General features: G+C 38.5%; 1 protein-coding gene across 5 annotated transcripts in view; it reads right to left on the reverse strand.

Moving 5' to 3' along the window:
• Nucleotides 1-26523, reverse strand: part of CNOT4 (CCR4-NOT transcription complex subunit 4) — a 148198-nt gene that overhangs the window by 66463 nt on the left and 55212 nt on the right. For all 5 annotated transcript variants that reach the window (XM_081102453.1, XM_081102452.1, XM_081102456.1 and 2 more), the window contains exons 2-3: nucleotides 17701-17966; nucleotides 3127-3324 (exon numbers count right to left, since the gene is read on the reverse strand). In XM_081102453.1, the coding sequence (XP_080958579.1) occupies nucleotides 3127-3324; nucleotides 17701-17874 (372 nt within the window). In that variant the 5' untranslated portion in view covers nucleotides 17875-17966. The remainder of the gene's footprint in view (nucleotides 1-3126; nucleotides 3325-17700; nucleotides 17967-26523) is intronic.

Raw genomic sequence — 26523 nt, forward strand, 5'->3', positions numbered from 1 at the left:
GCTTATCACAGGCATGTATAGAAAAAAAACATAGTATACAGGGTGGGGCAAAATTAGGTTTACAGTTATTTGTATGGAAAATAATAATATAAGAATAAACTGTTTCACATACTCACAACTGTAAATCTACTTTTGTTCCGCCCTGTATGCAGGGTTTGACACTATCTCAATTTCAAGTAGCCATTGAGAGTCTTAGAAAAAATCCCCCACAGATAAGGGAGAATATTGTAAATAAAAACAAATCACAGATTCTAAAGAAGAGATAGAAAACTTATAATCCAAACTTCAAATTGAGACTATGGCTTAATGTTACCCAACCTTCAGGTACTGGTCTATATACCTCCTCCAGTTCTATAGATGACCAGATCCAGGATGTCTTTAAAAAATCAAGTGCAGCCTGGCCAGTGCTGCTCAGTGGGTTTGAGCATCGGCTTGCACACCGAAGGGTCGGGTTTGATTCCTGGGCAAGTACCTGGGTTGCAGGTTCAATTCCCCAGATCTGGTCAGGACAGGTGCAGGAGAAAACCAATCATTGTGTCTCTCTCATATTGAAGTTTCTCTCTCTCTCCTTCTCTCCCCCCAACTTTCTCTAAAATTTAATGGGGAAAAATATCCACGGGTGAGGATTAACAACAGCAAAATCAAGTACACTGACATCTAATAAGAGTTCTCAAATCAAGATAAAATTTCCATTAGTTTACTGGAGTAGCAGATCCAAAAATGCAAAAGTAGTTTCTAATCAATAAGATTAGTAAGAGTGCCGAGGCCGGTTTGGCTCGGTGGATAGAGCGTCGGCTTGCGGACTGAAGGGTCCCAGGTTCGATTCCGGTCAAGGGCATGTACCTGGGTTGCGGCACATCCACAGTAGGAGATGTGCAGGAGGCAGCTGATCGATGTTCCTCTCTCATCGATGTTTCTAACTCTCTGTCTCTCTCCCTTCCTCTCTGTAAAAAATCAATAAAATATATTTAAAAAAAAAAAAAGATTAGTAAGAGTGAACAGAGGCAGGTAAATAAAAAATGTGCAGTGGCAAGAGTGACCTCTGGTTAGGAAAAAAGGCAGAGCTGAAAGAGAGAGGGTTGATGAAAAGTTGTGATGGCATTCAAGGAAATGGTCAAGGGTGAAGTGGCACTATGCCTGCCAGGGGATTTAAGCACTAGCTTAGAAAAAGGAAAAATTGGCCCTGGCCAGTTTGGCTCAGTGGATAGAGCGTCAGCCTGCAGACTGAAGGTCCCAGGTTCGATTCCAGTCAAGGGCACATGCCTGGGTTGTGGGCTCGATCCCCAGTAGGGGGCCTGCAGGAGGCAGCCGATCAATGATTCTCTCTCATCATTGATGTTTCTATCTCTCTCTCTCTCCCCCTCCCTTCCGCTCTGAAATCAATAAAAAATATATTTTAAAAAAATTCTTTAAAGAAAAAGGAAAAATTGGCTGCTAAGGATGAATCATAGGTCTAAAATGAGCTCGCTTCTTTTTTTAATATATTTTTATTGATTTCAGAGAGGGAGAGAGAGAAACATCAATGATGAGAATCACTGATCGGCTGCCTCCTGCACACCCGACACTGAGGTTCAAGCCCACAACCCTGGTACGTGCCCTGACTGGGAATTGAACTGTGACTTCCTGGTTCATAGGTTGATGCTCACCACTGAGCCACTCTGGCCGGGCAAGTTCTCTTCTGAATATCTCTTACTGAAAAAGTGTTTTCCCATATGAATTCTAGACCCATCCTTTTGGCTTTAGAAAGAACCTGGTCTCCTGAAGATCATGTAGCCCACTAATGCCAGCATCCCTGGACCTAGGGTCCTAGTAATTCTTGAGTTACCACTATACTTATTGTCAATGGTAGAGCCTACTTAGTAAAATCTCCCTCACTTTCTCCTCGATACATAGTAAACTCATAATCAATAAACATTTATTATTCTCTCTAAATTGAATTTTATAAAATCAATTTATAAAGTTTAGACTCTTTAAATTTCCTTTTTCTGGGGTCATTAGCTTACTTAGCCAAGTCTGATGATTCCCAACCTCCTTAGCATACTCGTTACAATCCTCCCTTTGATTGATATCATGAGCATTACTTCTAAATCAGTGGTTCTCAACCTTCCTAATGCCGCGACCCTTTCATACAGTTCCTCATGTTGTGGTGACCCCCAATTTCATTGTTACAAATTGCACATAATTAAAGCATAGTGATTAATCACAAAAACAATATGTAATTATATATGTGTTTTCCGATGGTCTTAGGTGACCCCTGTTAAAGGGTCATTCAACCCCCAAAGGGGTCGCGACCCACAGGTTGAGAACCGCTGTTCTAAATCTTTTCAATGGATACTTAGGCAGATCCCCAAAATCCATCTCTCTCCTACTGAAGTAAACACTGGCTATCAATCAGCTTCCATCTGCCTTCCCATTAATCTGGTATATCAGAAACTAAAAATTAGTAGATGTATATTCAAAGGTATCAGACTAAAGTTATGAGTTCAACATTACCCTAATAAGGCTGGTGGTGGAAGGAGAGAAAAGATGTAATAAACAAAAGGGTTAAGATCTCCCCTGTCCACAAACAAATGACAAAGAACCTGGCCCACTATATTATTTTCTTTTCATCAAATTCTTCTTTCCAGAAAATTGGCTTGAAATGAATGAGTAAAGAATAATAATACAGTATAACAACAGTTCTACAACTGTTCTATAAATAAGAACTACTATTGGGACAAGATTTAAAATACAGATCTCTAGCAGGTTCATGTAACTGCATCTCCACTGTTGGTCCTTATAAAGCTATAAAAAGTAGTTGTGTCACATGTTAGCCTTAACAGCAAAACAGTACTATTATCCAAGTTTCAGATTATTAACACTAAAGGAGACTTTAGAAATCTAGTACAACTGCCTAGTTTTACAACTGATGAAAATGAAGGCAGAAAAGATTTTAAAACCTACTTAAGATCACAACCAGTTATTGGTTTCTTAGTGATTATTTAAACATATTTCCCATTTTCTCCTAAGTTTCAATATTTTCTGTGGAATTCTGCAGTTGGGCAGGGTCAGCTCTTCTTTCCCAATAAGAGAAGCAAAAAAAAAAGGAAGTTGAGAGAAAAAATACAAGAATAGAAGAGGACTTACCTCTGGGTCTGCTAGGCGCTGAGACAGCCCTACGACAAAGACGAGGTTTTTTTGTACAACACGTACACTTGCCAAATGTTTGCGATTTTCTGATATTTTCTGTTTTCTCTCATTTTGTTTCTGTTTTTTCTCATTCTTTATCCTTTGCAGTTCTTCCTGGGAGAGTGGTTTATAAACTGCTGGGTCTTCTGGATATGGCTTTAAGCATAAAACAAAGAAGTTAGCATTAAATAAATATAAATATTATACAAAAATAATTATCAAATTCTGGATGATGGATAAGTGGTTATTTGTTATATCTCCCCTTCTCTGAATTTTTTAATTGCTTAAAATATTTTTATTTAATAAAACTTAAATAACAATTTTAAATACTTTTTTCTACCTTAGCACTACTTTTAGTGCTAAAACTTAAACCATTTCTAAAATTAAAAAACACACACAAAAAAACAATCTTGGGATCCCTGAGCACACAGTTTACAGAAAAATTAAAATTCTAAGGTACTGTGTAAGAGGCAAAAAGTATTAAGTTTTCTCATCTAAGTATTAGTTTATGTATTACAAGCAACAAATATTTAATGAAAACCTACTATATGCTAAAAGATCAATGAAGTACTTGTTTTTCAACACAGTCCTAATCAAAGAGAAACACAAAAGGGCAAATAAATATAATACATAGAAACTCTGGCTCAGGAGTTTGAATTTAGTTTCAATACCTACTAGCCATGTGGTTGTAGGCAAGTTAATCAAACTCTATGACTCAGTATCCTCACAAGTAAAATGAATATAATCTTAAAGGCTGGTCTAAAGATAAAATGACACTCATAAAGCAATTATTATTATTACTAGAGGCCCGGTGCACAAAAATTTGTGCACTCGGGGGTGGGTGGGGGGTGGGGGTCCCTCAGCTCGGCCTGTGCCCTCTAGCAGTCTGGGACCCCTCGGGAAATAACGACCTGCTGGCTTAGGCCTGCTCCCGGGTGGCAGAGGGCAGGCCCAATCCCTAGGTGCAGCCCCTGGTTGGGCTCAGAGCAGGGCCGATTGGGGGGTTGAGGCACGACCCCGTCACACTCAAGGCAGGGTCGATGGGGAGGTTGCGGCGCGACCCCCTGTCATGCACAGAGCAGGGCCAGTCCGGGGGTTGGGGCACTGCCCCCTGTCACACACACAGCAGGGCCCATCAGGGGGGTTGGGGCTCCGTACCCTGTCATGCACAGAGCAGGGCCAATCCGGGGGTTGGGGCACTGCCCCCCGTCACACACACAGCAGGGCCCATCAGGGGGGTTGGGGCTCCGTACCCTGTCATGCACAGAGCAGGGCCCATCAGGGGGTTGGGGAGCTCCCTCCTGTCACGCACAGAGCAGGGCCCAACAGGGGGTTGAGGAGCTCCCCCTTCACTCACAAAATAGGTCCGATAGGGGAGTTGGGGCACCATCCCCTGTCACACACAGAGCAGGGAGGATCAGTGGGTTGGGGCGCCACCCTCTATCACCCACAGAGCAGGGCCAATCAGGGGGTTGGGGCACAGCCACTGTCACACTCAGGGCAGGGCTGATGGGGAGGTTATGGCTCTACCCCATCACACACAGAGCAGGGCCCAGGGGGGAGGGGTTGGGGTGCCGCACCCTGTCACACACAGAGCAGGGCCGATCAGGGTGTTTGGGTGCTGCCCCGTCATGCTGATCCCGGTGCCGGGAGGCCTCTCGGCTCCGCTGATCCCGGTGCTGGGAGGCATATTACCCTTTTACTATATAGGGTAGAGGCCTGGTGCATGGGTGGGTGCCAGCTCATTCGCCCTGAAGGGTGTCCCGGATCAGGGTGGGGGTCCCCACTGGGGTGCCTGGCCAGCCTGGGTGAGGGGATGGTGGCTGTTTGCAGCTGGTCACACACCCATCAGGGTGGGGGTCCCCACTGGGGTGCCTGGCCAGTCTGGGTGAGGGGCTGAGGGCTGTTTTCAGGCTGGGGGTGACTGAACTCCCAAACGCTCCTTTTTTCCTTTTTTTTTATTCTGGGCCAGCTTTAGCTTGAGGCTTGGCTCCAGCTCTTAGGCCTCCGCTGCTGAAAGTAGGTTTCTGGCCTTTGCATACAATGTTGTGAATCTGCTGGCTGAAGTCCGGCGGTATTTGTTACAATGTTTGAAACTGCAGGCTCAGAGGCCTGCAGCCGCAGGCGGGGAACGTTGGTTTCCTTCGTCACTGAGGCAACCAAGCCTCATGTTAGTTTCAAGCTGCCTGGCTGCAGGTCGCCATCTTGGCTGACAGTTAATTTGCATATCTCGCTGATTAGCCAATGAAAAGGGTAGCGGTCGTACGCCAGTACCATGTTTCTCTTTTATTAGTATAGATGACTGGTACATAGATATCCTCAATAAATAGTAATTACATTATTGTAATCTTTTCCTTTTAAATCATTACAGTATTGCTTTTACTAGTATTCCTATTATTAATGCCAATACTACTGAATAAGAGCTGTGAACTCACACTGCCTGGCTTTGAATCTTGGCTCAATCTTTACTCTCTCAGAAACCTTAGCTAAATTATGTGACCTGTCTGCCCTAGTCTTCTCTTCTGTAAAATGAGTCATAGTACCTTATTCAGAGGGTTTTTGTGAGTTAAAACAGATAAACACATTTATAAAGCAATTAAGACTGTGTTCTGCACATCAGCATTCATAAGTCAGTTACTACTACTAATAAAAATAGTTAATAATAAATAGAAGATGGGACACATTAAATACAATATCTAAAACTGGATATGAAGAGATACCAAAAATGGGAACCACAACTGGTTGGGAAATTGTGCCTATCAGAATACAGGAGTAGGGACCAACAGAAAGGATGCCATCAAGAAAAACAGTGGGAACAAGAAAGAGCAGAAGAAATATCCAAAACCCTGCTATGCCTTTAACATAAAGCACTTTCATCTTTTCATGTATAAGTGAAAACAAAAAATGCTCCAATTTGTGATCACACATTAATGATGAAGGCAAGTAAAAAAGTGAGATTTCGCCCTAGCAGGTTTGGTTCAGTGGATAGAGAGAGCTTTGGTCTATGGACTAAAGGATCCTGGGTTTGATTCTAGTCAAGGGCACATACATGCCCGGGTTGGGGGCTTGATCCTCTGTAGGGGGCGTGTAGGAGACAGCCGGTGAATGATTCTCTCTCACCACTGATGTTCCTATCTCTCTCCCTCTCCCTTCCTCTCTGAAATAAATAAAAATATAAAATAAAATAAAAAAGAAAGTGGTATTTCCCTCTATGCTCCTCAATTTATACTAATATCTTAAGGTCTCCAAAAACCCTGTTCTTAAATATTCAGGTATAACTGGTAATCCTGCAAGATATAAGCACCCATATCATTAGATTTCCACTTTAAAAATCTGAATCTATTTGGCATACTCCAACTTACTTTTGAGAGAGAGGCATATTTAACAGCCAACTCCATACTTTATCTGACTTTTGCATGGGCTAAGAACTTTCAAATATAATGTTAGTACCACACATTTTAGGACCTCAATAAATATGTGCCAAATGAACACCAAGTTAATCTCTAGAATTGAAATTTTAGTGCTGCTAACTTTCTTTAAAAACACACACAACAAAAACTTATTTCAAAATGGTCTCTCATTTTTATTTAGGGAAACAAATGATTAATGATTACAGTAAGTTCAATATTGTAATCAATGATGTAACCTTTCCCCATTTAAGTTTTCTCCCTCTCTCCACTCACCTTTCTGTGCCTAATAATCTCCTTTCAAATCTTTATCTGCCCAAATGATTTTAATTCCATGAAACTATTTGAGCTATAAAGGCACAAATTAAAAATGAACTACATATAAAGCAATTAAAATACCTTTCCATAGGATTATTCAAATTTTTCATTTGCACATGGAAAAGTTGTTTTCTACCACAGGATTTCTGGCTAGTCTTTTTGGAGTGTTTATCACTAAATTAATTTGAAAGCTGTTGCTCTGCATTAACATCTATAGTGATAATCCTCTCCATGAGTGGATCAAACATGTGCATTGCTCCTATCCTAGTTCCACTTCAAAGTGTGGTCCATGCACTGTGTTTTACCAGTCTATGATAAGAAAAATACAAAAGTTGAGAATAAACATTTGGAAGCATTTATAACAATTTAAGATTGCCACAAATTTATGGACGTCATCAGTGAACTATGCAGAATAAGATGTTTATCAGTGTGGTTATTATTGAACTTAGGTCGTTAATCACAGGACACAAGCTGGGAACTAGGCATGCATAATAGGGCCTTGTATTGGTCCTCAACAGACTTGGGGCATGGGACGAGTGTGTGTGTGTGTGGGGGGGGGGATTTGTTACAGTTTCAATTCTGATTCTTCATCAGAGATAGTCTGAAAAACACAGATGTAACTTTTCTGAGACTCAAATTCTTCTGTAAATATGAAGAATTTGACAAGTACTCACAGTTTTTTTTTCCTTTGCTAACATTCTCTGATATTGTAAAATCCTGATAAAAGATTATGCAAAGTAATGCAAAAGCAAAAAATGCATAAACACACACAAAAAAGGAGGCTGATAAGTACCAAAATTAAGTTGCAATATCAACTCTCATCAAGTGTATTACTGATGCAACACTGGTTATCCTAGTCTTTCTTCTATGTCTTTGCAAGTTTTTGTCAATGAAAATATAATTCCATTAGGCTTCAAAGTAAACTGTGGTAGAAAAATAACTGCCTTATAATGTAAAAAACAATATAGGAGAACAACAAGACAAATTAGTTTGCTATGATTTACCTTCCATAATATCTCTTATTACAGCAACTTACAGAAAGTTATAATACTAGCTTTTTTCATCTTAATGTATCTGTGAAACTACATTTCTGTTGATAGACAATATAAAATATGCTTATTTACTCTAAACAGAAAGGCAAATATACACAATCTTATTGGCTTTAGGTTGCCTAAAGTTTTCATAAAAAGTTAGGAATGCATGTATTCCATGACGCGTCCTCCTTCACACACACGCCATAAATATCTGTTCTATGAATCCAATGATAGAAAAATAATAAGCTGATACAATGAGGTGAGGAAAGGAAGTAGACCAAAGATGAAAGATGAAGCATGATTTTAATAATGGCAGAAAAAGAGTGTGACTCATGAAGCTAGTAACAGTAATACTAAAAATAAATATAAAGAAAAGTACATCTGGTCTACTTTTTGACTGAAACACATAAATTAAACTTTATTTTCTAGGAATATAGCATCAAATGAAAAATTACAAGCAGGAAATTTTTCTTTATAAAGATACTACTGTGTATTATATATCAAACTAATGCTAAATAGGGTGCCTGTGAAGAAGCATTATTAATGTATAAAATATTTTAATAGTGTTAATTTGGCAGTAAATTGACAAACTACTAATTAGGATGATTTATAGTCTCTAGTGTAATCACTTAATTTCTTTCATATGTCTAGTATGTTCCCACTTTTATTCCTAATGTATTTACATATGTCTTCTCTTTACTTTCTAATCGAACTTGCCAAAAGTTCGATTATTTTATTGGTCTTTTCAGAGAACCAGCTCTAAACTTTATTGAAATACTGCTTTTCTTCTACAGGGTGTCCCTCAAAATTGTATACACACTTTGAATAATTATCAATTCCAATGGGTTAAATTTGAAAAGAAACAAACATCAATTGAGCGATAAAAAAATGTATGTGTATACATTTTTTGGACACCCTATATTTCATTAAATTCTGTTTAATCCCTATCTTAATAAATCCCCACATTTATTCTTTTTATGCTTTCTTAACCTGAAAATAAGTTTATTTACTTTTGTTCTTTGTTTCTAATAAATGCAGTCACAGCTCTAACTTTTCCTCTTGCTAAAGACAGTGAAAAACACTATAAAAAACTTTAAATCAACATCTTAAAAACAATAATGATCTGCAATAGAGAAGCTGCAAGCCAATTTTTGGATGAGAGTCAAAATCCAAAGAGAAAAGTGAAAAGTCTGAGTAACAACAAATAGGGAGAGAGGGATAAATGGGGGGAAAAGGACAGCATTCAAAGCCGAAACCAACCAACCTTAGAAATGATGTGCATCCCGGAAACCAAAAGTCCTTTCTTTACGCTTGGCCTAAACAAAGACTTTAATGCCTGAAACATCCCTGATGCCAATGAATATAGGACCACCTAGAAATCAAATCAAAGCCTCTCTAGAAGATAGCAAATCTACTCTGGGCCTTGGAGAACCAGGAAATAATTTAATGACAACAACCAAGAAGCAGGCATAAGAAATCACACATATCTATAATAATAAAAGCATAATATGCTAATTAGACCAGACAGGCAAATGACCTTTCAGACGTCCTTCTGGACGAAGCCCCGGCTGCGGGGGCCTAGGCAGAGGCGGGAAAGGGCATTCAGGCAGGCAGGCAAGTGGTTAGGGGTGATGAGGCAGGCAGGCAAAGTGGTTAGGGGCAATCAGACCGGCAGGCAGAGCCGTTAGAGGCGATGAGACAGGCAAGAGAGCAGTTAGGGGTGATGTGGCAGGCAGGCAGAGGTGGTTAGGAGTGATCAGGCAGGCAGGCAGGCAAGTGATTAGGGGCTTTCAGGCAGGCAGGCAGAGGCGGTTAGGGGTGATCAGGCAGACAGGCAGAAGCAGTTGGGGCAATCAGGCAGGCAGGCAGTCAAGCAGTAAGGAGCCAGCGGTCCTGGATTGCAAGAGGGATGTCCGACTGCCGGCAGTCTGACATCTCCTGAGGGGTCCCAGATTGAGAGAGGGTGTTGGCTGGGCTGAGGGACCCCTTTCCCCATGCACAAATTTTGTGCACCGGGCCTCTAGTAAGGAAATAAAGTTAACATGAATGACAACCAGCAGAATTCCTCACAGACCAGCTACTAGAATTATTGGACACAGATTTTAGAACGTTTAAATAAATATATAACAAATCAAACCCTGACCTCCTGGTTCATAGGTTGATACTCAAGCACTGAGTCACTGTGGCCGGGCACAAAACATTGTTTTAAAAATCTTTAAAACTTATAAAAATGATAAACCTTATTCATGAACTAGATAAATCAACATTTTTAAGATGTAATTTTCCCCTCAAATTGTTGTTTATTCAATGCAATCTCAATTAAAACCAAGTAGACTTTTTGTACAAAATGACAAACTTATTTTAAGAACTTGTATAGAAATGCTAAGGATTTACTGTAGATACCCAAAATAAATTATCCTAATATATAAAAAGCCAGGGGCCATCACAACGGAAACAACTGGACAGATGACTGAGCAGCAGGCTGCTTGGGGCGCGCAGGCCAGCAGGGGGGTTAGCGAGGGAAGACCAAATGACTGAACAGCAGGCTGTGTGGGGCGACCAGGCCGGCAGGGAGGGCAGTTGGGGGCAACCAGGCTGGCAGGGGGGGTAGTAAGGGGCGATCAGGCAGGCAGGCAGGTGAGCAATTAGGAGCCAGCGGTCCCAGATTGTGAGAGGGATCTCGGATTGGAGACGGTGCAGGCTGGGCTGAGGGGACCCCGAATTTCGTGCACCAGGCCTCTAGTCTATATATATAAAAGGCTAAGTGACTATCCGTCGACTGGCTGGTAGCTATGGTGCACACTGCTACCAGGGGGCAGACGCTCAATGCAGGAGCAGCCTAGCTGCAGTCACTTGGCAGCAGCGGTTCTCGGGTGACACACCCCAGAACTAGAGAGGAGGGAGCCTAATTCGTTGTCATTCTTCTCGCACTCCAGGACCCGTCAGGGCAGCAGTTCTCAATCTGTGGGTCGCGACCCCTTTGGCGGTCGAATGACCCTTTCACGGGGGTCGCCTAAGACCATCCTGCATATCAGATATTTACATTACAATTCATAACAGTAGCAACCTTACAGTTATGAAGTAGCAACAAAAATAATTTTATGGCCGAAACCGGCTTGGCTCAGTGGATAGAACGTCGGCCTGAGGACTGAAAGGTCCCGGGTTCGATTCCGGTCAAGGGCATGTACCTGGGTTGCGGGCGCATCCCCAGTGGGAGATGTGCAGGAGGCAGCTGATAGATGTTTCTCTCTATGTTTCTAACTCTCTATCTCTCTCCTTTCCTCTCTGTAAAAAATCAATAAAATATATTTAAAAAAAATAATAATAATAATTTTATGGTTGGGTCACAACATGAGGAACTGTATTTAAAGGGCCAGAAGGTTGAGAACCACTGCCTCAGAGGATGTCGGAGAGAGCTGGTTTTGGCCCTCCCCACAGGCCAGTCCAAGGGATCCCACCTGCTGGAGGGACCCCACTCACTCTGCAGATGCCCTTCGAGCCACGGTGCTGGCCCAGGTGCAGCAGGCTGGGAAGGGACCACAGGAGGTTGGCTCCAGGGCATGTCCAGCCCGTCTTGCCCAGTCCTGCCCCGCTGAACACCACCTGGGACCACCTGCATTAGTCCCTGCACCGGAGGGACTAATTATTTCCTTTGAATGTGCACGAATCCGTACACCAGGACACTAGCAAAAAGAATAACAAACTTGAAAGATTTATTATACCAGATTTGAAGCCTTAGAGTAATCAGGAAAGTATGGTATCGACATAAGGATAGATGTAATTATTAGTGGATGGAATACAGACTCTACAAACAGATGTACACATTTATGGGCAATTGATTTTCAAGAAAGGATCCAAAACCATTCAACAGTGAAGAGAGTTTTTTCTAGAAATAATGCTATAACAACAGGGTATCTGTATGGAAAAATAATCTCAACCCTTCCCCCATATTTGAACCATTGTAGTATAATGTGACTACTTTTCCAATTCTGTACAAATATTTTGTGTCTCTACAGTTATTCACTGTGTTTTGTCTGATTATATTTCTGTGTGTTTATTCAACCATCAAATCTCCTCCAATTGCTGAAATGGCCTCACAAGACATTTCTTTTGAAAAATACCAAATATTCTTTATCTGGGGCACAGCTGTCATCCTTCCACATTATCCAAGAATCCCATTGCTCCTCCGAACTGTATACCTTGTCCCATGTATTGTTCTCTCTTCTTCATCCCCTCATGTTGGTGGGGCATATCCTCTAGTACAGCAGAGTCCCCAGAGAGTGTGTATGAAAGGTAAAAAAATTGAGACCTTTCAGGCCTGAAAATGTTTTTGTGCACCTTTTCCTTACACTTCATTAACACTTGACAATATATGGAGTTCTAGGATGAAAATAAATTTCCTTCAGAAGTGTCTGTCTTGCTTTTGAGAAGTCTGAAATGATTCTGATTCCTGGTCTTTTATGAATGACTTTTTTTAAATTTTACTTTGGAAGCTTGTCGAATTTATCTTCAGTATTCTGATATTTAAAAATAAGAAAGTTTGTGCCCGGCACTTGATGGGAATTCTTAATCTGGGAAAATGTTTCTCTGGTCCTAGGAATATTCTTCAATCATATTTTTTACAACAATTTTCCTTCTGTAATACTAGAACACAAACTTATTTGGTATTTAACCTCTTAGATTGGTCATCAAATAAAGCTATATCTTCTCTCAAATATTCTATCCCCATTGTATTTTTGCACTACTTTTTAAGAGCTCTTCTCAACTTTATCTTCTCTTTCCTTGAGTTATTTCTGCTATCATATTTAACTTTCAATCATGATGCTTATTGTTCATTAAATGTTTAATACTATCCTGCTGCTGTTTCATGAATGCAATATCTTTTACTATTTCTGAGATTAAAATAATAATACCTTTACTAAGGTTTTCATTTATTTGGACAGTCTCTGGTTTCCATGTGAGTCAATGTTGTATGATGCTATGTCAGTATACCACCTGTGTTCCCACATCTGCTATCTCCACCAGGTATTTTTCTCAGAAATGCTGCACTAAAACGGTATACACAGACAGTCTAAAGAAACACCAGGTAGCCTATGCCATTATTTAAGAAAGCACTAATGTCCTTTTGATTCCATTAGGCTCAACAACTAGCACCAAACAGAAGCACTAAACAATCTTGGTTTTTAAAACCTGCCATCTCTCTGTTTTTAAAAGCTATTAAAGCAGAGAGGCCCTTTCTGCAAATAGGCAGGATTCACCTTGGGAGCCAAAATCAGGAGCCCCCTACCTGCATCTCCAAGTTTATTTAATCATGCCAATTTGGCATTCTAAAGTGGCTTCTATAGGCTCTCTCCCTGCAGGGTTGGACTGAAGTAAATGGTAGCTTCGTGGTCCTCTCCAGGCTTCTATCAACCCAGATGGTTTTCCTCTGTGTTAATACAAGCACTGAGGCTGGTCTCAAGAGAAATAAATACTTGCTGGTCCCTAAGACAGGCAGCTTCACAAATATTGTGCTTAGTGTCCAGCACAGTCTCTGGCAAGGCTAAGCCAGGTCTCAGTCTCTCAGACTCTGTGTGTGGACTACATTTTCTGCTTTCCATGACCCACTCCAGCCATGAGACAGATACAAGCAAGGTCTGGTAGTCAAGAGATGAAGGAGAGAGTCTGGAAGCTGTGGTTCCACCAAGCCTACAACAACAACAAAAACTCTGAAAATTTACTCCTGGGTTCTTTTTAACATTACCCACCCCAATGAATGAATGAATGAATGAATGAATGAATGACTCAGTTAAAGATTATAACGTGGAGACCCAAAAGGAGGTCATCTAATATTTTTTCTATATGGATTTTTTCTATAAATGTTGGAGAGCCTTGGTACTCATCCTTAGAAAATCTCTCACCTTTTCTACTGACCCTCTCTTTCTTATGATTTCATCAAGAATCATTATCTATATATATAAAAGCCCAGCAAACGAATGGCAGAATGAATGGTCGACCAGTTGCTATGGCGCAAATATTCCTGTCTATTCAACAGCTCAATGCAGGAGCTGCCCCCTGGTGGTCAGTGCACTCCCACAGTGGGAGTGCCGCTCGGCTGACCGGGGTGAGCAGCTGATCCCACAGCAGGAGCAGGAGCTAGCAGGCCCAGGGTGAGGCCAAGTCTCTGCACCTATCAAATACCTGAGACAATCCAGACTCTGGCCTGACCCCACCAGCTGATGCAGGCCTTCTAAGATGTGTTCCAGAAAGAGCACGGGGAGCTGGCATTAGCAGATGGCAAGAGGGGACGTGACTGTGGACCCCCTGGGGAGGCTGTCTTGACGGCTGAGGATCCTGGAGCACGGCTGCCCTGAACATCCCCGATGGTGTCACCGACCTGGCATCATACATCAAGGACATTCACTGAGTGGCTTTGGGATACAAAGCTCTCCGCCAGATTCCTCCAGGACACAGAACATGCCTTTACCCAAGACATTACCCCGAAATGTCAGCTCAGACTAATTTCCTCATCCAGCAGCTGCTCAGAGGGCAAGTCCACAGCTGCTCAGCTAAAATGAGCAGCACACCCACAGCAGGCCACGCGTCCCCACCACTACCACCAGTGCACAAATCCATGTACCGGGCCTCTAGTTTTAGAAATAAAATTCTATTTGTTGATAATTTCCAAATTTATATCTCTATATCAGAAACAAACTTGAATATACCCGTCTATTCAACATATTCAATTAGATTTCTACTAGGAATCTCAAACTTAAATATCAAACTGAGTTCCTGATCTTCTCAAAAGACCTATTCTTATTGTAGTCTTCCCCATCTCAGTTAATGGCTATATTTTACTTCTAGCTGCTCAGTCCAAACCTTGCAGTCAATCCTCAATTCTTCTAAACCTTGCAGTCATCCTCAATTCTTCCACTTGTCCTGAAAAAGAAGACTAAACTTTATGAATCTTTGAATGTCTGAAAAATGTTTTATTATGTTTTCACATCTGAAACTGGGAATTCTTTATTCAAAGTTATTGTCACTCAAAAATTTGGAAACACAAATTTCTCAGTCATTTTCTTTTCTATGGTTGTATAACAAAAAATCTGGTATCATTTTATTCTTCTTCCTTTGTAGTCATGTATTTCTCTCTCACAAGTCTTTAGAAATTTGTCATTATTCTCGATACTCTAAAATTTCACAATTAAAATATATAAAAATAAAATTTCACAATTATATAAACAGTTGTTGATCTTTTTCAGTCATCTTGCTTCATACTCACAGAGCCCTTTTAAAAACAACTACTTTTCATCATGAGAAATTTTCTACTTTAGTTCTTTATTTCTCCCTATCCATTCTTAGTTCACTGCTTCTGAAACTTCTGTTAGCAGATTAGAACCAATAGATCTTTTGTGTTGCTTCACTTTTCTTTCATGCTTTCTCTTTTTTAATTTTTTGTACTATATCCTGCAAGAAAATACTCAACACCATCTTCCAATTTACTAATTTGATCTTGAAATATATACATTCTGTTCTTCAGCCCATCTATAAGATTATTCATTTTCAAGATCTCTAAATATACTTTTAAAAAATGTTCTTTCTACATGAATATGTCATTTTTCTCTTACCTCTTTGAGAAGTACCAATGACACTTTTAAAGGTGTGTTTTTTTGTTTACTTATATTAAGTTCTTCTATTTACTGATTTTTGTGCTTCTCTTTCATAATGTTGGTTTTTCTGAAATGTCTGCTGACTCTTATTTGTTGTACATGTTTACATGTGAGAATTCTGTCAATCAGTCTATAAATGCTATTTGTTTACTACAGGATGCTCTTTCATGACTGTACAGAGGAGAAATTCCTGGACAGGGTATGTCAGTAATTCATCTTCTGACCATAGGCAACCCAAGTTCCTCTAGGGTATTTCTATCCCAAATTTATAATCAATGTTCCAGCTAGAGAGCATTTTCTCTCCCATGTGGTGTAAAAGTTGAGCTGGACTCATATGCTGCTCAAACCCCATCCTCAAACAACTATACCGATATTTTTCATAGGATATTGAAGCACCGCTATTCTTACCTTTTTGTTTTCCAGAAGTTTCTCCTGAATATGTTTTTTAGCTAATGCTTCTTTATTAAAATTGATCCCAATGGCCTTCTTTCATTCATATTCCTCATACTCCCTCGTTCTCCCAGGAAGACACACTTTATTGATAACCAGCTTTGCTAAAGTTAGTTTTATTTTAATCTTTAATTTATTCTATTTTTTTCTCCACTTTCTAAGGATATGAGGTAATTCTAGGTAATCCCTTAAAATTGAAATGAATTTCTTTGCCATTTCCCCAAATAACTGATTTTTGTCTAATGACAATTTAACAATTGGTCTTTTATTAAGACTCTACTTCATAACCATAGAAAGGAAAACAGAGAGAGAGAGAGAGAGAGAGAGAGAGAGAGAGAAAGAGAGAGATAAAGAAATGTCATGAAGTCAATCACATTCACAGCTCTAGAGTCTTGGGTTATCCTGAAAGTTACCACTTTCAACAAAATAGTTCAATATGATCATCTTCTTGTGAAATGACCAGGAACCAATTTATAAAATATGACTGAATATTTTAAACCCACTACCACAAATTTATTATAGATTTTAACCAAAGCTAATGTTAAGATTTTATTTTAAAAAATGAAATGATATACATTAAATATACATTATAAATATCACTATATTTAACACTTAAGTAGACTTGTTTTACATTCATGTAATGTATATTACATAACCACTATACTTTTTTAAAAGCTAGATAATGTACTGCCTTCTAAAATAAAATTCCTCTGGTAAGGAAATTAAAAAATTTTTTTAAAAATAATCTAGGTATCTAAAACACATTTCTGCTTCCTCAAAATCTGGTAGTAATTAACATAAGAGCTCTTTCAAATGGATACATAGAAATAAAGGTTTAAATCATACAGACATTAAAGAGAAGGCAAAAATAAATAATTGCATGAAGCACTAAGGTCACAAATAAAGTCCTTCAAAACAGAAATGCAGTGATCCTACTCACCCTAATAGATCATTTACTATACTCTGTCGCACCACCTGCTTATTAAAACAACAAAACCCAGAAAATATTAAAAATCATATTTAGATTTTTTTAATATATATATTTTATTTCAGAGAGGAAAGGAAAGGGAGAGATAGAAACATCAATGATGAGAAATAATCACTGATAGGCTGCCTCCTGCTCACCCCCTACTGGGGATTGAGCCCACAAACTGGGCATGTGCCCTGATCGAGAATCAAATCATGACCTCCTGGTTCATAAGTCAACACTCAACCACTAAGCAACACTGGCCAGCCAAATCACAGATTTTTTTTAAAGAGTTAGAAGAGACTCAAAAGACATATTTGAATCACAAACCCATTACCACTAGTTAATGTCTATGGAAAAGTTTCTTCAAAGGCACAGTTTCCTTACGTGTACAATGGGGATAGCATTATCAGCCTAGAATGATCATAAGGACTCAAGAAATGAGTTACTTTCTGAACCAAGACTTTTCTCCTATTCTGTACTAGAAAATTAAAGTATATCCCTCACAGATGTATTACTGAATGTGTTTTTCCAATTTTATACCATCCTATCTAAATTCTTTGTCTCTCTACTCCTAATCCTCTTAAGCAGACAAACTGAAGGTCAACCAAGAGGTTATGTGACTTAACCAAAGTCATATACTTAGGAAACAACAAAGCCAAGAATTTATTTACTCATCCATGTACAAAAATTATTTAAGTATTTACCTTTCTACATGCAGGACAAAGCCCATTTTCATCAGTGCGAATTCGATGCCAACAAAATCGGCAAATCTGGTAGCCACAGGTGCAAGGGAAAAAATTGATATCATCTATCTCCAAGGGCTCCATGCAGAGAGGACATTCCACAGGGTCTTCCTTCGCATCAGGACTGCGAGACATCTTCACGTTTATTACACAGCAGCAAAAGTTTATAATAACTTAAGGGAGAAATAAGTTCAGCACTGATAATTAAAATGTAGAACTTCAAAGACCTGCATGAGAAGAAACAAAATATACTGTTTACTACTGGAAAAAATAGGATTTTCAACAGTCAATAATCATTTATTAAAAATCTTAATCAGATCAATCTTTGCTATCATCTCAGAAGAAATTTCAGAATGGAATCCTGAAATTTTTTGCAAGAGAAAAAACCTGGCATTATTAACTTTTTGGGGTTTTTTTTGAGTTGTTGTGTTTTAAATATATTTTCATTGATTTCAGAAAGGAAGGGAGAGGGAGAGAGAAATAGGAACATCAATGATAAAAGAGAATCATTAATTGGCTTCCTCCTGCACTTTCCCCACTGGGGATTGAGCCTGCAATCAGGGCACATGCCCTGAACAAGGAAACAAACCGTGACCTCCTCATTGGTAGGTTGACACTCAACCACTGAGCCATCCCAGCTGGGCAACTTTTTGAATTTAACTAAAAAACAAAATAACTTTCTTTTTTCTAGACAAAATATTTATTACTAACCTCAGAGTAATCATATCACATTTTAGGGGAATAAGTAATATATAGAAGGATCTTCGACATTAAAACACAGAGTAAACTGTCTGTCGTATCCTTGTCCTAAACGTTAGTAATACATAATACTGCCACATAACTAAAGGAGCAAGATATCTAAAATGTATCACAATTTACAAAATAAGCCTAATGGGAAAAAAAAGGCTCAGTCATCCAAAATCACATGTTAATATCAAATCCTTACCAAAGAAAACAAAGGCTAGAGTAATTTAAAAATGCCATGCAATCTAACTGTTTACAATTAAATATGTATAATATGTCAATGAAAACTTCTGGGAGAATAGACACATATTAAACAACCCAATAAAAATTAAATATTGTATGTTAAAAAAATATTTTTATTGATTTCAGAGAGGAAGGGAGAGGGAGAGAGAACGAGACATAGAAATATCAATAATGAGAGAATCATTGATCGCTGGCTCCTGCATGCCCCCTACTAGGGATCGAGCCCGCAACCTGGGAATATGCCCTGACCTGGAATCGAACAGTGACCTCCTGTTTCATGGGTTGACACTCAACCACTAAGCCACACCAGCCGGGCAATAATGTATCTTTTTAGATTATACAGAGTTGAAAAGTTTAGGTAACAATTTAAATTTAGGTTAAAGCCACTCTCAAAACATTAGGATGGAATCACTATTTTAGGTTTAAAAAATTATAACCTCCAAAATATAACAATGCAATCCCTATCAAAATAACAAAGGTTTGGTTTTGCTTTACATAATTTGACAAAATGATTCTAAAGTTGACATGAAAGAATAAAAATGCATGAGAGTTGCTTTGAAACTTCTGGGGGTGTGGTGGGAAAAATATGGGCATTTGAACTATCAGATATTGAACTGTACTACAAAGCTACAATAATTTAAATAATTTGATATTGGTACAAATATGAACAATAGGTGAAAGAAAATAAATTTTAAAATCTAGAAAAAGAACCATAAATTTATAAATTTTAATATTTGATAAAAGTGACATTACAAATCAATATGGCAAGGATGACCAATTAATAAGCAGTAACAGGTCCTAGCTGGTTTGGCTCAGTGGACTGAAGGGGCCTGGGTTTGATTCAGATCAACAGTATATGCCAGGGTTGCAGGCTCGCTACCCAGTAGGGGGCGTGCAGGCGGCAGCCTATCAATGATTCTCTCTCATCATTGATGTTTCTATCCCCCTCTCTCTCTCCCTTCCTCCTGAAGTCAATAAAAATATTTTTAAAAAAATAAGCAGTAAGAGGATACTGGTTGATGTACTTTAAGAAAAAAAAAGACAGTTCTGCCTGGCTAGTGTGGCCCAGTGATTGAGCATCAACCCATAAACCAGGAGGTCATGGTTTGATTCTCGGTCAGGGAACATGCCCTGATCTCCAGTAGCGGGTGTGCAGGAGGCAGCCGATCAATGATTCTCTATCATCATTGATGTTTCTCTCGCTCCTCTCCCTGAAGTCAATAAAAACATATTTAAAATAAAATAAAAAACAGTATATATGTCACACTACCATCAAAATAAATCCCAAATGATCTGCCTAAAGAAATATACATTGAAATAAACTATTAAAGTGTTAGAAGAAAAAAAATCATACAATTTTCCAAATATTGGGATACAGAAGGTCTTCCTAAGCAAAAACAGAAATTCAGAAGCCCTAAAACAGGGGTGAGCAACCTTTTTGTGAGTGCGTGCCAAAACCAGCAAAATCTCTGACTCAAAATTCTTCTGCATGCCACCCCTAATTTTTTGAGAACATGTTACGCCTACTTGGTATCTCTTAAGGTGTACATATGTGAAGAACCTTGAAGAAATAATAAAATTCATTTGAGCGACAAAAACACCGTATATGATGAGAAAAATACATTTATTTTTTAATGTATACATGTACACTGATAGTCCGACAGAAAACTTTATGACTCTGTTTGATATTATCAGTGGGACTTTTGCTGCTGCATCACTGATGACAGAGATTTTACATCAGGTTTATATTTCATGACCTTCAGAGATATGCACGAGCTACTACTTTCATCCGTCAGGCTACTCCTATTACGAGACTTAAAAAAATTCATCACTGAGAACAAAGATTCACAAGCGTATGTGGATGAAACCAAAACACTGGTCGGATCTAGGAAGGCAGGGAGAGTTAAGGCAGAGGCATAAAAATTGCTCTTCCCCTCTCTCGTCAATCCATGTCTATGGTCTTTAAGATAACTTGTTATGTAAAATTATTTATCTAAGATGCACCTACACTGAATTTATCTGAAAAATAAAAAAGTTGATATTAAGAAAAAAATTGTAAATGGAAGATTATAAGAGAGAGTTTCGTGTGCCAGCAAAAGTTACTGGCGTGCCATGTTTGGCACGCGTGCCAGGGGTTGCCCACCCCTGCCCTAAAATAAAGATATATGATCAACTTAGCAACATGGGAAAAAAACAACAAAAAAACACATAAAATTAAAGGCAAGTAACAGAGTAAAGGATATATATACTATATGTAATAAAGGGCCAGTATCCGAAATAATTAAAGATATTGTGTAAAGCAATTTTTAAATGGTAAGTCAAAAGATAAAATGAGAACAGAATATGAGTAGTTCACAAGAATTATAAATGATTACAATATATGAAATGGTGATCAACCTTTTTAGTTTATAAACAGTAAGACAGCATTTTCCCCACCAGCCTGCCAAAGAAGTTACTCTCCCCACAAAGTAGAAATTATCACTGATCTATGTTCCTCTTCCTTAACACCTTTCGCACCACATAGAAATCTCTAAGACATATGCCAGGGACCGCACGTTTTCGGGCAAACTGCACATTATTTAAATAATCATAATGCACTCTAGGTGTAGTTTTTCAATAATTATAACATTTTTATTTATAAAAACAATTAAACAATTAAAGTTCCTAGTACTTTTTTAACGTATGGTACTGCGTAAAACATTTTCCTCTATGAAGAGGGACCAAACAAAATTTACATAAGTATCTAGATTCACTCCTTTTTCCATGGGCGTGAAAACGAGAACACTCGTGAGCGGTCCTTAACAGATGGCGCGCAAAACACGAGAAAACTCCTGAGCGGTACGAAAGGTGTTAAGAAGAAATGGGAACACAATGAATACCTTGCCTTAAATTGCACAGCTATTTGGTGGTGCAACCTGGATTCATTCCATGAAGTCAACACCAGAATCTGTGTTACAAACCACTTTCTTATACCACCTAAGAATCTGCCCTACATACTCACACATGTGCACCAAGTATTCTGATATGTTTTACAGCATTGTTCACCCAAGTAGAAAACTGCAAACAATCAGTTGGGAAATCATTATGTAAATAATTATATAGCTATAATAAGGTAGATATGTGTGTGTTGAATCAGAAGATGTCTATTATGCAGTGTTTTTTTTTTAATTGAAAAGTAAGTTGGAGACTAACATACTTGATTTATTTCTCTAAAAAAATAAAGCGCTTGAAAGGTTATACACCAAACTGTTACTATATCACAAAAGACAAAATGGAGGAAAGTAGACTACTAAGTTATTTTTTGAAAAATCTGTATTATCTGAATTGTTACAACAAACATCATTTTTACCATTCAAATGGCCAACTTAAAAAAGAGAAATTACTTTCATCTCATTTAGGAAAATTAAATATGACTTTTGTTAATAATTAGCAGAAAATGAAATGAAATATCTTCCTATAATTATTTCAAAATAAAAATATTTAAAAACAAAGAAATGGACCCTGGCTAGTGTGGCTCAGTTGGTTGAGTGTCATCCCATGCACAAGGAGGTTGCCGGTTTGATTCCCAGTCAGGGGCACATGCCAGGGTTGCGGGCTCTATCCCCTGAGTAGGAGGCATGCAGGAGGCAGCCGACTGGTGTTGATGTTGTTCTCTCACATCACTGTTTCTCTTTCTCTCCTTTCTTCTCTCTAAAAAACAATCAATAAACTATACTGAAAGAGAGAAAGGAAGGAAGGAAGGAAGGAAGGAAGGAAGGAAGGAAGGAAGGAAGGAAGGAAGGAAAGAAGGAAGAGCATATGTATTTATAAACAATTAAGGCGTCTCGGTTTACAGACCCAGTTTTGCCACTATCAGTTTCCTCATATATAAAATGAGGGGTCTAGAGCCAATCTAATGCTCCTCCAACTTGAATATCCAAAAACTTACCTATAGAAAATACAGACTCAAACACTGGTTCCACCAACAGGAAACTAAACTAAAATAAATTGAGGGGTGCTGTCTACACTTCTAATATACTTTTGATTATAACACTTTATTTATGTAACCACAGCTTATTAGAGTTTTAAGTGAAGTAATTTATGGGATGCTGGAAAGGAAACAATATACGAAGTTTATGAATTGAAAAGCTTTCTAGAAAGTAAATTACTATAAATTAAAAATGACATATTAAGGCTATGCTTTTTAATTGCTCTTTTAGTTTTAAAAAAGTTGGGAAGAGGATGAATCTTCCAGTTTAGAGGGATAAAAGGAAAAATAATAAAGACAAACTAGCAAGAAGTCCCTTAAGGTGGTTAACACAAAACCAAATACATTTTGTACACTTCTAGCACCATGGAGAGATGCCATGCAAGCCAGTAGCCAAATGCCATCCATCACACAACTGGTCAAATATAGGAGAGAAGTCTGATGTGGTAGAAACACTGGAACACCAAGGAAAAAAACTGACTTCTGTCTCATCTCTTCCACTAAGTGTCTGTATGATTCTGGAAGACACTCAAAAGCTCTAAGACTCAATTTATTCATCTGAAAAAAAACTAAGAGACACAAAATTTAATGGAATTTCAAGTAGAGAGAAATTTCCTTTATGTAACCCCATTGAACTAAGCTTTTAAAATAAACTTTGAAATCAACTCTCTCCCTTCCAAATATCTTTGCCAAGATTTTCATTTAGGGAAGGATAATTTTTATTACAAAAGCTAGTTAACTAATATTAAAATAAAACAATGAGTTGAAACAGTAAGACACAGAATAAGGTACAAGACACAGAAATAAAAGATGATTTTAAATGGAAAAAGGGAAGTAAAGTCAATGACTTTCTGGATGAGGTATGAGGGTGATAGCACAGAAGTGATCCATTTTTGATTTGGTAATTGATTTTGCCCAAAAAAATAGTTCCTTTTCATGTATACAATTAATCCTCACAATGACTTGGTAAAAACATACTACCCCCTTATGAAAGACAACTGAGGCCAAAGGGTGACCCAGCCTTTAAGTAAGTGTTAAAGACACAAATTGGAAGTAAGATAGTCAACTTAAAAACCCATGCCCTTTCCAATATGGGAAGATAGAAATTATGATAACTGAAGTCATTACTGCATTATCCTTGTGCATAAAGCACAAATGTTCAAAAAGTAAAAATTACATTACTTTTTCAAAAACTTAAATTCTACATGAAATTTCTACCTCATTATCTGCAATATATCACCTGCAACTAATACCATAACACAGTATAAATTCTGAGATACATAATAATGTTCCTGAATCACCAAAAATCTCACATACCATGTAGTAAGTAAAAGTAAAAATCATATACTCAAAATCATATTAAAAAATTCTTTATCACTCATAAATTGCTGTATACATGACTTTTGCTTAAGACACTGTTCAAAAGATAAATATAAAAACATAGTAAAAGAATTTAAAGTACTGCAGCCGCTGTGCAAAACAGTTTGGTGGTTCCTCAAAAAGCTATATACAGAATTAGCATAAGATCCAGCAATTCCACTTTCAGGTATATACAGAAGGAATTGAGAGAAGGGTCTCTTAACAGATATTTAATAATGCTGCTATGCATATTGTACACCAATATGCATAGCAGCATTATTTCCAATAGCCAAAAGCAGAAACAACCCGTGTCTGTCAACAGATGAATGGATAAACAAAATGTAGTATATATATATATACATATATATATACATATATATACAATAAAATATTATTCAGCCATAAAAAGAATGAAATTCAGATACAAGCTACAATATGGATGAGCCTTGAAAACATAATGCTAAATAAAATTAGTCACAAAAAGACAAATATCATGATTCTACTGATAATGAGTCATCTAAAGTAGGCAAATTAACTGACACAGAAAGTAGACGTTACCAAGGGCTGAGGTCAGGAGAATGAGGAGTTATCATTTAATGGGTACTTAACAATGATTAGTCTTTTAAAGGAGGACAGGGTTAAACAGCGGGGGGGGGGGGGGGGGGGTATCGCACATTTAGCCTCTCTTATCAAGAAAGCTAACTGGTTGTTCTAATCGTATCTAGTAAATAACACATATTATTCCATCTATATAAACAGGTTCTAATTTTATTAGTAAAGTTAGATAGTTGGCCAATGAAGGTTTTTGCCCCTCTAATAGTTCTTTTTTCTTTTTTTTTTTTATCTTCATTCAGTGATTTAATAAATAGTTATAAAACTCTTACTATGTTTCAAATTCTAGTCTAGGTCTTTGGAATACATTAGTCGACCATAACAGACAAAAATCTCAGCCCTGCTGCCTAACTTTTAATTGGGCAATTCCAATTTAAATGGGCCAGTTGGAGCAGGTTTCAAGAAAAGTTAACATTTAAAGGAGGTACTTGCGTAAGCTGTGCAAATATCTGAGAAAAGAACAGACCCAGGCATGAAGAAGTCAGTCAAGAGGCCCCACGGAGGGGACATGCCTGAAGTGCTTCGAGAACAGGAAATTCAGAGCGGCCGGCACAGAGTAAGCAAGGGAAAGAACAGCCTGAGACAAGGACAGAGATGTGAGGGGCCCGGGACCTTGTAAGGCTTCACAGGCCACTAGAACAAGTTTGCCTTCCTCTGTGACATAAAGGAAGAGGGCCAGAGAGTTTCAAACGGAGAAATGGCATAGGTTTGACTTACATTTTCACAAAATCTCTCTTTGTTCCACTTGCAGCTTGACAGTAAGAAGTTCTAAGAACCCATTCCCCAGAGAAATGGGTGAAAATTACTTAAAACCAACCATTTAAAGTATCTGGAAATGATCCTAAAGGCCTAAGGCAAATGAAGAAACATTTATTCAAGAAACTCTATTAAAATTCAAGAAAGACAGCAAGATTATACGGTATTTGAACTAAAACCTGTTCTTTCCCTTTCTCCTTCCCTCCCTCTTCTCAGCTCAGTGAAACAAACTCCACTCCAGATTGGTGCAGCCAAAATTTAGAGTGCCCTTCCACCATAGCTATCAGTCAGAAAGCTACGTTGCCAGTAATGGCAGGACATCAGTATTTCTCATCCTACCCAAAGCTACCTGACACTAAAGCTAAATTCCAGGTAAGTGCAGCCGATAGATGGGGGCTCCCTTCTTTCACCCAACTGTCACTCACGGGAAAGAAGCCCTATGATGCTACTGCATGTTGAAAATACTAAGACCTAGACTGCCCTTCACCCAACTACTTTGTAAAGCAGAGCTCCAATACCAGGAAAGGCAAAACAAGACTTGAGGCTACTGCACACCAACCACTCCAGTAAGTGTTCAGTAGAACTGGGCGTATCTGTCACATGGAGTGGAAAGTGCACCACTACCCCACTATCCAACTCCAGAGTCAGCCAGAGCAAGAAATTTTATTTTGCCAGGAAGGTGAAGAAGGCTTAAAACAGCTCTGAATCTCTTCCAAAGGAAGACTTCATATGCAATAGAGCAGCGGTTCTCAACCTGTGGGTCGCGACCCCTTTCGGGGTTGTACGACCCTTTCACAGGGGTCCCCTAAGACCATCGGAAAACACATATATAATTACATATTGTTTTTGTGATTAATCACTATGCTTTAATTATGTTCAATTTGTAACAATGAAAATACATCCTGCATATCAGATATTTACATTACGATTCATAACAGTAGCAAAATGACAGTTATGAAGTAGCAACGAAAATAATTTTATGGTTGGGGGTCACCAAAACATGAGGAACTGTATTAAAGGGTCGCGGCATTAGGAAGGTTGAGAACCACTGCAGTAGAGTGTAAAGTTCAGGCCTAAAGGCAATCTCAAAACCAAGAAGCTTG

The sequence above is a fragment of the Myotis nattereri genome (assembly GCF_964212035.1).
Source record: "Myotis nattereri genome assembly, chromosome: 11".
Classification (NCBI taxonomy): Eukaryota; Metazoa; Chordata; class Mammalia; order Chiroptera; family Vespertilionidae; genus Myotis; species Myotis nattereri.